The sequence below is a fragment of the Xyrauchen texanus genome, chromosome 43, assembly GCF_025860055.1.
Source record: "Xyrauchen texanus isolate HMW12.3.18 chromosome 43, RBS_HiC_50CHRs, whole genome shotgun sequence".
In the NCBI taxonomy this organism is placed as follows: Eukaryota; Metazoa; Chordata; class Actinopteri; order Cypriniformes; family Catostomidae; genus Xyrauchen; species Xyrauchen texanus.
The window spans coordinates 16652724-16667702 of NC_068318.1; the positions used below are offsets into that span (position 1 = coordinate 16652724).

The 14979-nt window shown below is 42.2% G+C and overlaps 1 protein-coding gene across 2 annotated transcripts in view; it reads right to left on the reverse strand.

The window, feature by feature from the left end:
- Positions 1–14979, reverse strand: part of LOC127635447 (cell adhesion molecule 2-like) — a 558530-nt gene that overhangs the window by 129279 nt on the left and 414272 nt on the right. For both annotated transcript variants that reach the window (XM_052115510.1, XM_052115509.1), the window contains exon 3: positions 1797–1823. In XM_052115510.1, coding sequence (XP_051971470.1) covers positions 1797–1823 — 27 coding nt within the window. The remainder of the gene's footprint in view (positions 1–1796; positions 1824–14979) is intronic.

Consider the following 14979-nt stretch of genomic DNA (forward strand, 5'->3'; position numbering starts at 1 on the left):
ATATTTGCAGGTGATAGTTTTTCTTCCACAAAAAATCAGGTGGACTTTTGGGACAGCAAACAAATGTCACATGCAGATTTTCACTTTTTACAATAATGCATACTTATGAATCAACTGGCTATTGTTGAGTTAAATATAGCTGTTGGAATGTATTGACTTTGTGTGACTGTTTGTGTTTAGGTTTACTTAGATATTGTTATAAGTTAGCTAAATCTGACAACTAGGGACGTCCTCAATTGGAAAGATGATTTCTAAAATATCCAGTACATTCATTCTTTCTTAAATTAAAAAAACACCAAACATTTTATTTTTGGGGTACGGTTTGGAATAATCTGTAGTATTAATAAATAAATAAAAAAAAAAATATTCATGCAACATATTCTACATCAAACACTTAACTGGAAAAATAATGACTTCAATGTAACTTGGTTTCAGCATGGATTTTGTAGTTACTGCAAATTTGACATTCCATTTCCTCTGAATCTGAGCAGAATTGAGCCAAATCCATCTGTCACAGGAGAGATTATAGTCTAAAAGATTTGACTTTGGTCAACTGAAAATATGTGTAGTTACTGTGTTATGCCAGCTTGCAGTATTCATGTCCTTTATTATATAGCTAAATAAATGTGTGTTTATTTGTGGGTGAATAAGAAGTGTCTTTTATATGTAATGTCTAACTATGTGGCAAACAGGAACCATGAAATTATACAGCCGTGGTCTGAAGGACGCACTGTCACAATATAAGCGGAACTGAATACAGTAAACCACAGGGTCAGTTTATAGGCAGCTCTGCATAAAGTAAACACTTAGTCGTGAGCCTTGATATAATGCAAGTGAAATCTTATAAAAAAATCCTTTGTCAACACTTTTCAACAGTGTTTGAAATGCATACAGCTGTAGGTGACTCACACTGCTTGGCAAACAATTTCATTTGGACACCAGTAGTTAGTCAAGATATATGATGTATGAATGATCGAGCTCCAGAGCTACTGTAAATATACAATTAGTAATGAAGCTTTTAAATGTAAGAATATTAAATATATTTGTGCGGCCACAAATAATGAAATATTTTTTCAGACATCAGAAATATTTTTTGTCAAGAAGAATTCAACTTTAATTTACAAAACTAAAATATATAAGGTAAGATGTGTCCTCAATTTTTGTCAATGTACTGTAAAAAAATAAAAATAAACATTTCTTTCAAGTAACATGTCTCTGATCTACAGTATGTTGCAGTTTTACTTATTAAATATATTTTTTAATGTTCTGCCTGTTCAAAAAGGTTTGCTGTAGGGTGTTCCTAAGTAGTTGCTTATTGATCCAAGTTTAAAGTGGCCAGCGCTGAGTTTCTATAATATTCTGGTCCCCAGAAATGGCTCTTTTCAAATGAACTGTGTGGACTTTTTATCACGGCTCATATAAATCATGTAAATCATCATATCATTGATTTTAATTTCATTTTCACACTACAATATCTTGTTCACTACTTGCTAAGCTTCACTACGTGCAGCACTGTTCAGAAGCTCAGAAGCTTTGCTGTTAGTACATAAAGTTGACAAGAAATATACAGTAGCTGGAAAAAATGGCTTAGGAAGTAAAGCAAAAAGAGGGAGTATTTGGAGGAGGATTGGGAGTAGAGAAATAGAGAAGGGCAGTAAATAGCAAAAAATAACTCCCCTGAACCCCCATGTCTAACTGGCTCAGAGCAGTGATAAGGCGGCTATCTCAGCTCAGCTTATTGAGAACAGTGTCTCCCCATTTATCAGGCAGCAGGGAAGATGGAGTATCCAACTCACCTCTCACTTTGTTTTTCGTGGCCGCCACTGGAATCGCAGAGCGTAATGAGGAGGGAGGGATGAGGAGGATGAGGGAAGAAAGACAGGAAGGGTGAGAAAGACAGGATTGGAAGGAGGGAAAGAGAGAAAGACAGAGGAGGAGAAAACATTTGATTAGAACAGTCCAGTTTCAAGAGGGTGTCAAACTAGTTTACTAATCTGTCTGTTGTGAACATCTAATTCAGATCTGTCTGATTCCCAACAAAGAGCCACTTGAAATAAAAAAACCTTTCAAGAGTGCTTATCGTTTAGCAAACACCACCCACGACAGAGGTTCACAATACAGTTGTGATAAAATTCTACCACATAGACAGGCCAAATCCACTATCTGCATACGCAGCTCTCTTAATACCACACAAATGGCTTTGATGAAACGTACTGTATCATAATAGCATATTTACAATGTCCTGTTACACTCATATGCGATTCAAGGCCTCAGGTAATAACACTCATCTGTCTAAACCAGAGGGTTTTAAACAATGGGCCACAAGGAGGCGCTAGGGGGTTCATAGACAATTTTAGAAAAGGAAAAAAAAAAATAATGGCTTTCTAATTTAACTTAACTAAATCATTTTTTTTAAATAACATTTTTACAAAAAAAAAACATTTTTTTGAGTGCCAAATGAAGACTTTATGAATACAACAAAAAAATTTGTTTTCTGAATTAAACTAAATGGTAAAAAACTAAATCATAAAAGAAACAAAAAAGAAAAACAAAACAAAAAAAGAAAAAGAAAAGAAAACAGAGACCAGAACATCACAAGTAACCACAAGGGCCTCTGGGTTAGATAGATTTATGGAATTCATGTTGGTCTCTCTCAGACTAGTCGAGCTGCAATCCTCTGTTATGTTATTGCTTCATGAATGGCTATTGATTAGACCAAACTGCTACAGACTCCCAATTAGCCAGACCCAACAACCCGTCCATGCCCAATGAATGACTGAACAAACAAACAAACAGTCCTAAATTTGCCCATCTTCTGGTGTGTTTTAGCACCAGGAGCATCCACTATAACAAAGCTTTCCATTTATATGTCATTAAAGTTGAGGGCACACACCGACCAATTATTGTATAATAACAATAAAAACAGGAAATGCTATAGACTGAAATTACAGCGAAGGTGGAAAATTGCTGATATTGTTTCAGATAAAGCTTTTCACTGATAATGAGGGCAAAATGACTAAGAAAATGGCAGCGAGTTGTGTTTCTGTACATTAAATGCATGTTTCTACACCAACAAATCTGGTGCGGTTTGGGGGCACGATAATTATTGCAATCAGGAGGGACGTGCACTGTTTTTGAAATTGGATTGGCATGCTGATATGTGTAACGAATAATAACAGTTTAATCCAACTCTGTGCTAAAAGTGTAAGAAGGAAGAACTCAAGACGAGATTAAACTTTTCAAAAATCTCAGTTTCACCCTCTGAAAAAAATCTAAGAACCTCACAGTGAACTGTGAATCATTTGTTAGTGCTTCGGAAGCCTATAAATACATCCATGTATCATTCATTGGTTCTACTTCCTTACCAGAAGCTAGAATAAAAGTAAACAGATATCCTCAAAACTCTTGTCATAAAATGTATTGTAAAATGAAACCTCTGTCATTTATTAAATAAATGTTGTTCCAAACCCATAAACCCAGAAAGTCTCTTTCTTCCATGGAACAAAAAGAAGATGTTTAGCAGAATGTTGACACTGCTCTTTCCCTTACAATGGCATCATACACAGTCCAGGGTCTATCAAGCTACAAATAAGATGAAAAAGCACCATAAAAGTAGTCAGTATGACTTATGAGCTATATTCCAACTTTCCAAGTCTTCTGCAGCCACAGTTGCTTTGAGGAACAGACTTAAATTTAAGTCGTTATTTGATAAAAATATTTCCTTCTCTCAAATCACATCGCATTTTGTGTTTTACAGAAGTCATACAGTTTGGAACAACATGTGAGTGTGAGTAAATTATGACATAAATGTTCATGTTTGTGTGGTATCAATGAATCACTGTACCCACTCAATGTGATATAAAACAGTGGCTCCTAACCTTTTTTGGTCCCAACCCATATTGGTGATTATCGACAAATAGCCCTGCAGCTGCTTCATGGTCTCATTAAAACATGTCAACAAGGTATGCAGTTTTAATTGGTTTTGCAGTGTGGGACAATGAAGTTGCAGAATCCTGATTCGTTTTAAAGATCCAAGAAAAATAAACATAAAAGCACCTTGTGCGTTTTGTCCACATGCAGTTGTGAAAAGATGCAGTGCACATTTAATACAGTTTTGTGACAGTTGCCACAGAGTCAAGGTCTTTGGACAGTTTATATCAGCCCTGTACAATAAACTAAACCAAACACACACAAAGACTGTGATTGGGAACCACTGATATAAAACAACATTTCAAATTTGTTGCCTCTTACTGTGACACACTCAAAAGGCTGAAAAATATAGATTTGGTCTAGTTCTGGTCCAAATATTGACATTTATAACCCAAATTGTCATAAAAAAGAAAGCAAGCTGGTAAAAAGTAAGGAAGTGCATGTCATTTTGCAGATTTGCTGACTATCTTCCTCATATCATTGGTTGAATGTTTTGAGTGACAGGGACTAAGCAACATCCTCTAGGGATAAATGATCCAAGTCTGGTTACAGAGCTAACTGTAGGAGGAGAAACTGGGAGTAAAGGAAAATAATGCGATTTGGAATGATTTGTACACCAGTCTGCTGCAGCCAGAGAGGTGACAAAAATCCCACTATGCCATTTTGAAAATTCTGGGTCCCACTAAATAATTCAACAGACCTGCATTATTGATGCTAGGGAACACTTCGATTAAGAGGGCGAGACCTTCGGTACCACGGATGACAACTTGTAGCTGAGCAAATATTAGCCCTGCAAAATAAACTACACCAAAGGCACTAACACATGATTTGAGATCCGGTTATTCAATTTATATATTAATAAAGCACCAGATTTCAGCAAAAGTCTGGAAGTGTGTATTTGTGTTGAGCTGCTTGGCATGCAAAATGATTTGAAGTCTTTTGGCTTGGTTCGGTTCAAGGAAGTCTTTGTTGGGTTGGATGGTCTTGAAGTTCTGATGCAGTTGGAGGGTTGATTTCGGCAGATGATGGAAAATGATGATAACTCTCGGAACTCTGAGTTCTGAAGTGAGAAAGAGGCGAAATTTTTTAAACAAGCTGGTACACAGACAAGAGGACGGAAGGAAGAACGGAAGAGAGCTCGCCCACACGCACGCACGCACACACACACACACACAAATATGCACAAACATGCATGCAAACACACACACACACACACACACACAATGAAGGATGCCCCTGTTAGACTAGTTGGTGTGGGAATGATTAATTGACTCTGATTAGTTGTGAGCCCTAAATTTTGTTTTAGTGGGAAAGACCTCCCGCTGAATCAAAGCAGTAAATTCTACTCTCCGTTATACCATTACAGTGACTGAACAACCTAAACAAGAGGAAAAACAAATGGACTTGATTTCGCCACATTGGAGAATCAGTCACTATTGGTGGACAATGGAACTGAGACATTTCAGCACACTCATTCCTCAAAAGACTCTCCACAACATTCCTCAGAGGAAGTTTGATTTTATACAGATTGTGGTACATTAAAACTATCTGTCTTGCCATACGGATCAAAAAACATTATGGTGTGTCATTTGGGAGTACTGCACATCAGCACCATTTTGTAACTATTAATGCTGATCTGAGATCAGTTTTAGGGTGAATTAGCACTGACTGAACATGGAGGATACTTAGAAAGAGAGTGTGTGTGTGTGTGTGTGTGTGAGAGAGAGAGAGAGAGAGAGAGAGAGTCAGAGAGAGGAAGAGACAGATAGTAGGTAGACTACGACATTATGTTCTTTTTAAGATAACTTGTTTTGGACAAATTCCAAGGCTGAATATTTTTTTTTACTTCTTGGTTAGCTTAGCAACATGCTAACACCAAACTCACACATTCTTAGTCAAGTCTCACTTGTGCTTCATGCTTTTTTTTAAAATGGAGTGTGTAATTTCAATCCAATACACTTTTTGTCAAATTCCGTGAATATCTCTTCACGGTCCACTAGCTGTCAGTTCTGTTGCGCTGAAAAAAAAATCTGGTGTTTGTACACTGCCCTGGCTCTGTAAATGGGAAAATACACCAAGTGGATTGAACTGACCCAAACAAAACTGATGCAATCACACAGCATTGACAATGGGTGAGCATGAATTTCGGGGATGGATCTTATGAAGGACCACTGAAAGGAGGGGTGTGTTAGTTTGGCTGTTGATTTAAAATATCAACAGTCTTTCTCAGGAATCGATTACTCCACCTTTAACATGAAAAACAGCTGAACTGTAACACCGGCAATGTTATCGGACAAGCCGATGCCTCTGCACGGTTACTGTCCGGTGTGTTTATGTTATAGTGGTCTTGTTTATTACTATGGTTGGGAACTGAGAACCGGTTCTTGTTCCATTCTTTACAAAATACTGGAATCATATGATCTTTGTGACTTTCGGTTCTGTTAATGGTTCTACAGCATGCAATTTTCCACCGATGTGGCTGGAACACTGTCCTCAAATACTCTGACAGTGTCTCCAGCAGAGCATCTCTGCAGCAGTGCTGCCCTATACTGACTTTACAGTGTTACAGTTCTACCAGTGTATTTAATTCCCAATCTAACGAGTCTCGAGCCGGCTCTTTTTACAGAACGAAACATATACGCTTCTGGTACAGTTCGATTCCCGAAATAATTATTCAAAGGAGTCGGTTCTTTTGAATCTACAGCACAAAACATACAGCGCTTCCAGTTTACAAATAATCTTATAATGATGTGCAAGTTATGACCAACTCAGAATTTATTAAGAAATGTTGAAGACTCACAAGCCTGAATTTTGTAATGGAAGTGGAATTTTATAAAATAATAAATGAGTTAATTAAATATACCATCACATTTGGTTGGTTTACATTATTTTATTTAATATAGAGTAGGGATCTATTATTGGATTGAAATTATGTCTCTAAAAGGTCTACAAATACACCTTTTACAAGAACTGTATTAAATGTATTTCTGATTTGTTATATCTGCTCTGTACAAATCTGAATTTATCTCATTATATGGTAACTGTTAGGAATTCCTTGTCTTGTTTCACTGTTGCCCTTTGTCTGCCACCTTTGCATTCCTTAGTTTTCACTTTTGTCTTTTGGTTAGCCTTCGTGTTCACTTGTCATTGTTTAGAACTACACTTCCCAGAATCCACCTGCCATCTTCACTGCCATTTTGTTCATTGTTTTCACCTGTATCTCATTCAGTCATCACTCACTGTGTATTTAAGCCCTGCTTTTTGTTCACCCCTTGTTGTTTGTTGAATGTTGTTGTTAGCCTGGTATGTGTTCCCTGCCCGTGTTTTCTAGTTTTATGTTTTATTTCCCCATTGAGGGTTTTTCCTTGGTTCCCGTGTTTTGTGATTTGCGATTTGCGTTTTGCCTGTTTGTTTACTTAATAAAGTTGAACTGCGATTGGAACTGCGCATCTCCTCGTCTGCTTCGCTGCCTCCATTCGTAACAGAACGAACGACCAAACGTGGATCCAGCGGTTCGAAAAGCGAGCTGTCAGCTGCTCAGCCTTAGTCAGGGAAATCGTCCGGTGGAGGACCACATCCGCGATTTCCTCGCGATTGCGAGTGCCACCGAATACCCTGACTCCGACCTGGTGGGGTTTTTCCGGGCAAGCCTGAACAGTGTGCTCAAGGAGCGGTTGCCACAGGCAACGCGCGGCTGGACGCTCCACGCGTTCGTGGAGGAGACTCTGCTGGCTTGCGGTTCACCGTTTACTGTGGGCGTCATCGAGGAGAACCCTGCCACTACTCCCACAGTGGTAAATCTCCCTTCACCCGTGGTTCGTCCCTTCACGCCTACCACGGCCAACAAGCCAGCATTGCCAGCTTCGTCCGCCCGGCGGAGGAGGAGAAGAGGAAAGGCTTCTGCTCCCCAGTCTCCGCCTGCCCCGGTCTGCGAGCCAGAGCACACGCCTGCCCCGGTCTGCGAGCCAGAGCCCTCATCAGCTACGGTCTGCGAGCCAGAGCCCTCGCCTGCCCCGGTCTGCGAGCCAGAGCCCTCGTCAGCTACGGTCAGCGAGCCAGAACCCTCGCCTGCCCCGGTCTGCGAGCCAGAGCCCTGTCAGCTACGGTCAGCCAGAACCTCGCCTGCCCGGTCTGAGCCAGAGCCCTGCCAGCGGTCAGTGAACCCAAGCCAGCGCATACCACAGTCACCCAGCCAGAGCCTGTCGCCTCAGAGGTCAGTGAGCCAGTACCTGTCACCTCAGAGGTCAGTGAGCCAGCGCATACCACAGTCACCCAGCCAGAGCCTGTCACCTCAGAGGTCAGTGAGCCAGCGCATACCACAGTCACCCAGCCAGTACCTGTCACCTCAGAGGTCAGTGAGCCAGCGCATACCACAGTCACCCAGCCAGAGCCTGTCGCCTCAGAGGTCAGTGAGCCAGTACCTGTCACCTCAGAGGTCAGTGAGCCAGCGCATACCACAGTCAGTGAGCCAGTGCCTGTCACCTCAGAGGTCCGTGAGCCAGCGGCTGTAGCCTCGACCGTCCCTGAGCCAGCGGCTGTAGCCTCGACCGTCCCTGAGCCAGCGCTGTAGCCTCGACCGTCCCTGAGCCAGCGCCTGTAGCCTCGACCGTCCCTGAGCCAGCGCCTGTAGCCTCGACCGTCCCTGAGCCAGCGCCTGTAGCCTCGACCGTTCCTGGGATAATGCCAATAGCCTGGACTGACCAAAAGCCAGCGCCAATGGTCATGTCCGTCCTAGAGCCTGCGCCCCTCGAGCTTCCCAGAGCTCCGCCTCCCGAGCTTCCCAGAGCTCCGCCCCTCGAGCTTCCCAGAGCTCCGCCCCTCGAGCTTTCCAGAGCTCCGCCTCTCGAGCCTCCCAGGGATCCGCCTCTCAAGCCTCTCGAGCCTCCCAGGGCTCCGCCTCTCGAGTCTTCCAGGGCTCCTATTGAGCCTTCCAGGGCTCCGCCTCTCAAGTCTCCCGAGCCTCCCAGGGCTCCGCCTCCCAGGGCTCCTCCCGAGCCTCCCAGGGCTCCTCTCGAGCCTCCCAGGGCTCCACCCCTCAAGTCTCTCGAGCCTCCCAGGGCTCCACCCCTCAAGTCTCTCGGGCCTTCCAGGGCTCCACCTCTCAAGCCTCTCGGGCCTTCCAGGGCTCCGCCTCTCAAGTCTCCCGAGCCACCCAGGGCTCCTCCTCCCAAGCCTCCTAGGGCTCCGCCTCCCAGGGCTCCATCTCTCAAGTCTCTTGAGTCTGCCAGGGCTCCTCCTCCCGAGATTCCCAGGGCTCTGCCTCTCAAGCCTCCCTCTGCTCTGCCTCCTGAGCCTCCCACGGCTCTGCCTCCCGAGCTTTCCATGGTCCTCCTCCCTCGGCTCCGCCCCCTGAGGCCTCTGAGCCTCCAGAGCCTCCCTCAGCTCCGCCTCCAGAGCCTCCCTCAGCCTCCAGAGCCTCCCTCAGCTGAGCCTCCCGAGCCTCATACGGCTCCGCCTCCCGAGCCTCCTGTGGCTCCGCCCCCTGAGCCTCCCAAGCTTTCCATGGTTCCTCCTCCCTCGGCTCTGCCTCCCGAGCCTCCTACGGCTTCACCGCCAGAGCCTTCCAGGTCACTGCCTTTGTGGCCTCCTCCCAGGCCTCCTGACCCGGTCCCTGTCCTGTGGCCTCCTCCCAGGCCTCCTGACCCGGTCCCTGTCCTGTGGCCTCCTCCCAGGCCTCCTGACCCGGTCCCTGTCCTGTGGCCTCCTCCCAGGCCTCCTGACCCAGTGCCTGTCCTGTGGCCTCCTCCCAGGCCTCCTGACCCTGTTCCCGTCCTGTGGCCTCCTCCCAGGCCTCCTGACCCAGTCCCTGTCCTGTGCCCTCCTCCCAGGCCTCCTGACCCAGTCCCTGTCCAGTGGCCTCCTCCCAGGTTCCCCAAACCTGTCCTTGCCCGGTGGCCAGCTCCCAGACCACCTGAACCTGTCCTTGCCCTTTGTGCCCCCTTGAACTTCCTGCCTGCCATCTGTGCCCCCTTGGACTTCCTGCCTGCCCTTTGTGCCCCCTTGGACTTCCTGTCTACCCTGTGTGCCCCCTTGGACTTCCTGCCTGCCCTTTGTGCCCCCTTGGACTTCCTGTCTACCCTTCGTTGCCCCCTGGACTGCCTGTCTGCCCGTCGTTGCCCCCCTTGGTCTATCTGCCCACCACAAGCTCCCCCCCCCAGTCAATGGACATTTTTTGTTTTATGTTGATCGTCTGGAATCCGATCCTTGAGGGGGGGCTATGTTAGGAATTCCTTGTCTTGTTTCACTGTTGCCCTTTGTCTGCCACCTTTGCATTCCTTAGTTTTCACTTTTGTCTTTTGGTTAGCCTTCGTGTTCACTTGTCATTGTTTAGAACTACACTTCCCAGAATCCACTTGCCATCTTCACTGCCATTTTGTTCATTGTTTTCACCTGTATCTCATTCAGTCATCACTCACTGTGTATTTAAGCCCTGCTTTTTGTTCACCCCTTGTCGTTCATTGAATGTTGTTGTTAGCCTGGTATGTGTTCCCTGCCCGTGTTTTCTAGTTTTATGTTTTATTTCCCCATTGAGGGTTTTTCATTTGTTCCCGTGTTTTGCCTGTTTGTTTACTTAATAAAGTTGAACTGCGATTGGATCCGCATCTCCTCATCTGCTTCGCTGCCTCCATTCGTAACAGACAGCTGAGGGTAGTAAATGCAATAACAACTGCATTTCTCTTTCTAAATAATTATTTTAAAAAAGTACTAAAAGAATTACTGGAATCATTACTGGAACTGTTAAGGAACTGGAATAGTTAAGAGGAATCAGAAACGGAATCGTAAAAATCCTTACGTTTTCCAACCCTATTAATTAAGACTTTAAACGTTTATCATCTTTTATTTCGAATGGCCTATTTGTTCATATGGAATCCGAGAATACAAAAGGGCGTGATGAGTCTGAGGGGGGTGTTGGTAAAGGTTGTTTGGTAAACACTTTACTTTTGTAATTCCATTTGGTGCCACTAGTAGCACAGACATTACACACTCCACCATTAAAGGTGATGTGTAATTTTTAAGTTAAAATGCTTTTTACTTCTCAAGCTTAATATGCATGGACAATTATAAGTGAATTGTTCATATGTTGATTCCCCTGAAAGTGTAAACAATGTAGCACAAACACAATATAAACACACATATTAATGCCCTCAAAGTTTATAGCCTCAAAAGCCCAATTTTGACCTCATAGAGTCTCTAACAATCGTATTTATTAACTTAATAAATACTTAATCTAGGTATTATTTCTGTGTTCTCTGAGTTCTGTAAGCTGTTTAATCAGTTGGGTTTAGTGAAAATGCTGCACTTGCTGACATATTCTCTCTCTTTCTTTCACTCCTTGGTGATTGCACGTCTACTTTGACCCACCATCTTCTTTTTTTGTAGGCACTTTAAATATTCAAACTGAGGTCCATTAACGTAGAGTCACGCCACATGCGGTGCAAATCACAAGCAGACGTCTGCGCTCTGTACCTTTCAAACGCTCGAGAGGTGGCAGCGTGGCAATAGCTCATGATTGCTAATACCCTGTTTGTGCTGTTTCATAATGGTAATTTGACAATTTAGCGTAGCCGCAAGCACTCGCTGTGCTAAAGCGCTCTGTGGAAAGGGAGAAATAAATAGCATAAAATCAAATGAAATAACATGAAATAAAATTAGGAGGAGTCAGTGTTTAGGGCTCATTACTTTTCCACTCCTGCCGAGGGTTTTGGTGAAACCTAAATGAGGCAAAATAGCACTAGCGTCACACACACACGAACTCTCTTCAAAGAACCGCTGTTCTTCTCAGAGTGAGAATATAAGCTCATATCTCCCTCACAAAGCTATTGTTACATCCACGAGTGACGTTACTTACTAGAAACAAAGTTTCATTAATACTACTGTAAAACAAATAATAAGAGAGAGAGAGAGAGAGAAAGAGATAGAGAGACATAGCGAGAGACAGAGAGAAACAGAAAGAACTGTCATGCAGAATATCCAAAAGACACAAAATAGAGATGTATTCTTGCCAGATACACACTCGTTTAGACATCAAGTGTTTATGTTTCTGGACTCGCCAACTTCGGATATCTCTTTTTGTATTGTACATGAAAGTAAATTCTATATGATCTATGCAGGTACTGGAAGCTTAAAATGCTTTGAATGCAGAGACATTGGGCAAAAAAAAAATATAAAAAAATGCCCACAAAAGACTCTCAATGAAAATAATGAAAATCCAATTGATTCTGAAATGGCTGGGCCGAGCGCACCAGTAGAGAATGAAATGAAAACAGACAAAAGAAAAGATTTGGATGAGACTGAGAACAATGAAAATGAAATCGTACAGGACGAAATGCAGAAAAGTCAGGAGGAAATTGTGATGGATGTGGTGAGGAAATTGTGGCGTGTATCAGGGATGAAGTTGGAGTGGAAAAACTGAAAGGAAACTGTGCAACATGATTTAGTAATGAGCTTTAAAAGTGATGGAGATGTTGCAAAAAAAATTGTCACAGACGGGGACAAATAGTACCACTGAGAAAACAGTTGAGATAGGTGATGACAATTTTTCAGAAATGTCAGACATTATTTCTCAGAATGGAGATGATCAACTGTATAAAGTGAAATAAATTCACCGGCAAGCCGTCTGAAGTGCGAGAATTCTATCAAGACAGAAAATCATGATATTGTTTGCAAAAATTCAGAAGACAGATTGTGTTGTTGACTGCATGAACAGTTTACTAAAGGACGTGCTAAAGTTGAATGATGTTCAGAGATAATGCCTTGAAAAATAATTAAAGCTGGGAGAAATGTCAAAATCTGTGCAACAACTCTTGGTTCTATTGGTTGGACGCCAGGCATAGATGGACTTCAAATAGAGTTTTCTAAAATAATATTTGTTTGAGGTCTACAAGTTGTCTTATGGAAAAAAATACATAATTGCCAAGCAGTTGTAAAAGAGCTGTATTGACATTAATACCTAAGAAAGGTGACTTGGGTAAGTTAAAAGAATTGGAGACCAATCTCATTTCTTTGTACAGATTATAACATTTTGCGAAAGTGTCTTTCAAATGGATTGAAACAGTTCTTAGAATATGTGATAAATAATTACCAAATTATTGCGTGCCAAATCGTACAATAATGCAAAAATTGATTTCTGTTATGGGATGTAATTGAGGTGGCTAATGGGAATAATGAAGATATAGGAATACTTTCAGTTGATCAAGAGAAAGCCTTTGATAGGGTTGATTATTGTTATCTCTTTGAAACTCTAAAAGCTTTTGGTTTTGGCATAAATTGTACTTCTTGTATTAAACATTTATATTCAGGAGCATCTATAGTGTGGAAGATAGGAGATAGGTTAAGTAAGCCAGTGTTAGTCAAGAGAGGTATATATATCATTTTTAAATATTTAAAGATAACTATGTATAATTATATATTGATATAAATATGCATAATCATTATATATTGAATTATTGCTAGGAGCTTTCTCAGCAAATATTTGTATATGCGATTAATCACGATTAATTAATCGGGACACCATGTAATTAATTCGATTAAAAATTGTAATCGATTGACAGCCCTAATATACATATATGTAAATATTTAAAGATAACTATGTATCATTATTTCAGCATTATATATTGAATTATTGTTATATGAGGGGCTTTCTCAGCAAATATTTGTATATGCGAATAATTAATCAGGACACCATGTAATTTAGAGAGATCATATCAGTGCTGAATGAAAGCTCTAAGATTTTTTAGAAGCCCTTGTATGACATTTATAAAATTTATAAAATTAAAAATGTTAATCGATTAACAGCCCAACTAGTAATAATTGTAACTGTAGTATATGTAAGGAATACTACATTAATTATTTTATTATTATTATTATTATTATTATTATTGATGTGCTCTTTTTATGTATAAGAAATTGATTTTTCATGAACAGTTTTGGTTTAAGAGGTACTGTAAATGAGATAAATAAAGGAGTGTGAAAGTAAAGGAGTCTCTCTCTCTCTCTCTCTCTCTCTCTCTCTCTCACTCACTCACTCACTCACACACACACACACACACACACACACACACACACATTTACATATTTCATACTCCTAATCAAAAGACAGCAGTGTCTGGCACATACAGTGTGTGATTTGGATCCACGTTAATCCCAGTCACACACTTGAAATATTATAAATGTCATACAAGGGCTTCTAAAAAATCTTAGAGCTTTCATTCAGCACTGATATGATCTCTCTAAATCCTTCATCATCAATATGACAGGAAAGAGCTTTATTTTGAGGCCCAAGACACCAACAATGTCTTGAATAAAACAATAGGTTACTCACGTAATCCCGGTTCTCTGAAACATAGAGTGGAGAGATCCACCTATGGGAAAGGCATCCGTAACTGACCTCTGCAGAACCCACCCCCTTACCTAAGAGCATATAACGACCTGCACGCGCTGCTGCTCCTCAGTAAGTGTATTCGCTTCTCGTGCAGCAAGCTGGGCAAGCTTGGTGGATCTCTCCACTTGATGTTTCAGAGAACCAGGGTTACGTGAGTAACCTATTGTTCTCTTTAATCATCTCGTGTTCGAGATCCACCTATGGGAGACATGGACAGCTCTCCGATTGCACAATACACTCACAGTGAGCCAGTTAAGGGAATGGTCGCCCCAAGGAGGCGGTGCTTGACACGTCCCATAATCACACACATGGCAACTCTGAAGAACACAAGTGAGAACTGTGTACAGGTAGAGCATAAGTAACATGTTAGTGGCACAAACATAAAAATCAGCCCAGCAGCATACAGTAAAGACAACACCCAGGCAGGAATGTTAATGCATGCTTGGTGACATGAATGTGCCAACCGGCCCATTACCCCTTTTTCTTACTTTATATATATAAAGAAAAGGAGCTAACAGGGGAGGGGCTATGAAGAACCCACCCCCAAGACAGAACGAGCTACCGGGGTCCTGGTAACATCCAGCCGGTAGTAACGTGCAAACGTATGGGGCGAAGCCCAGCTGGTAGCAGAACAGATGTCCTGCAATGAAACTCCCCTGAACAGAGCC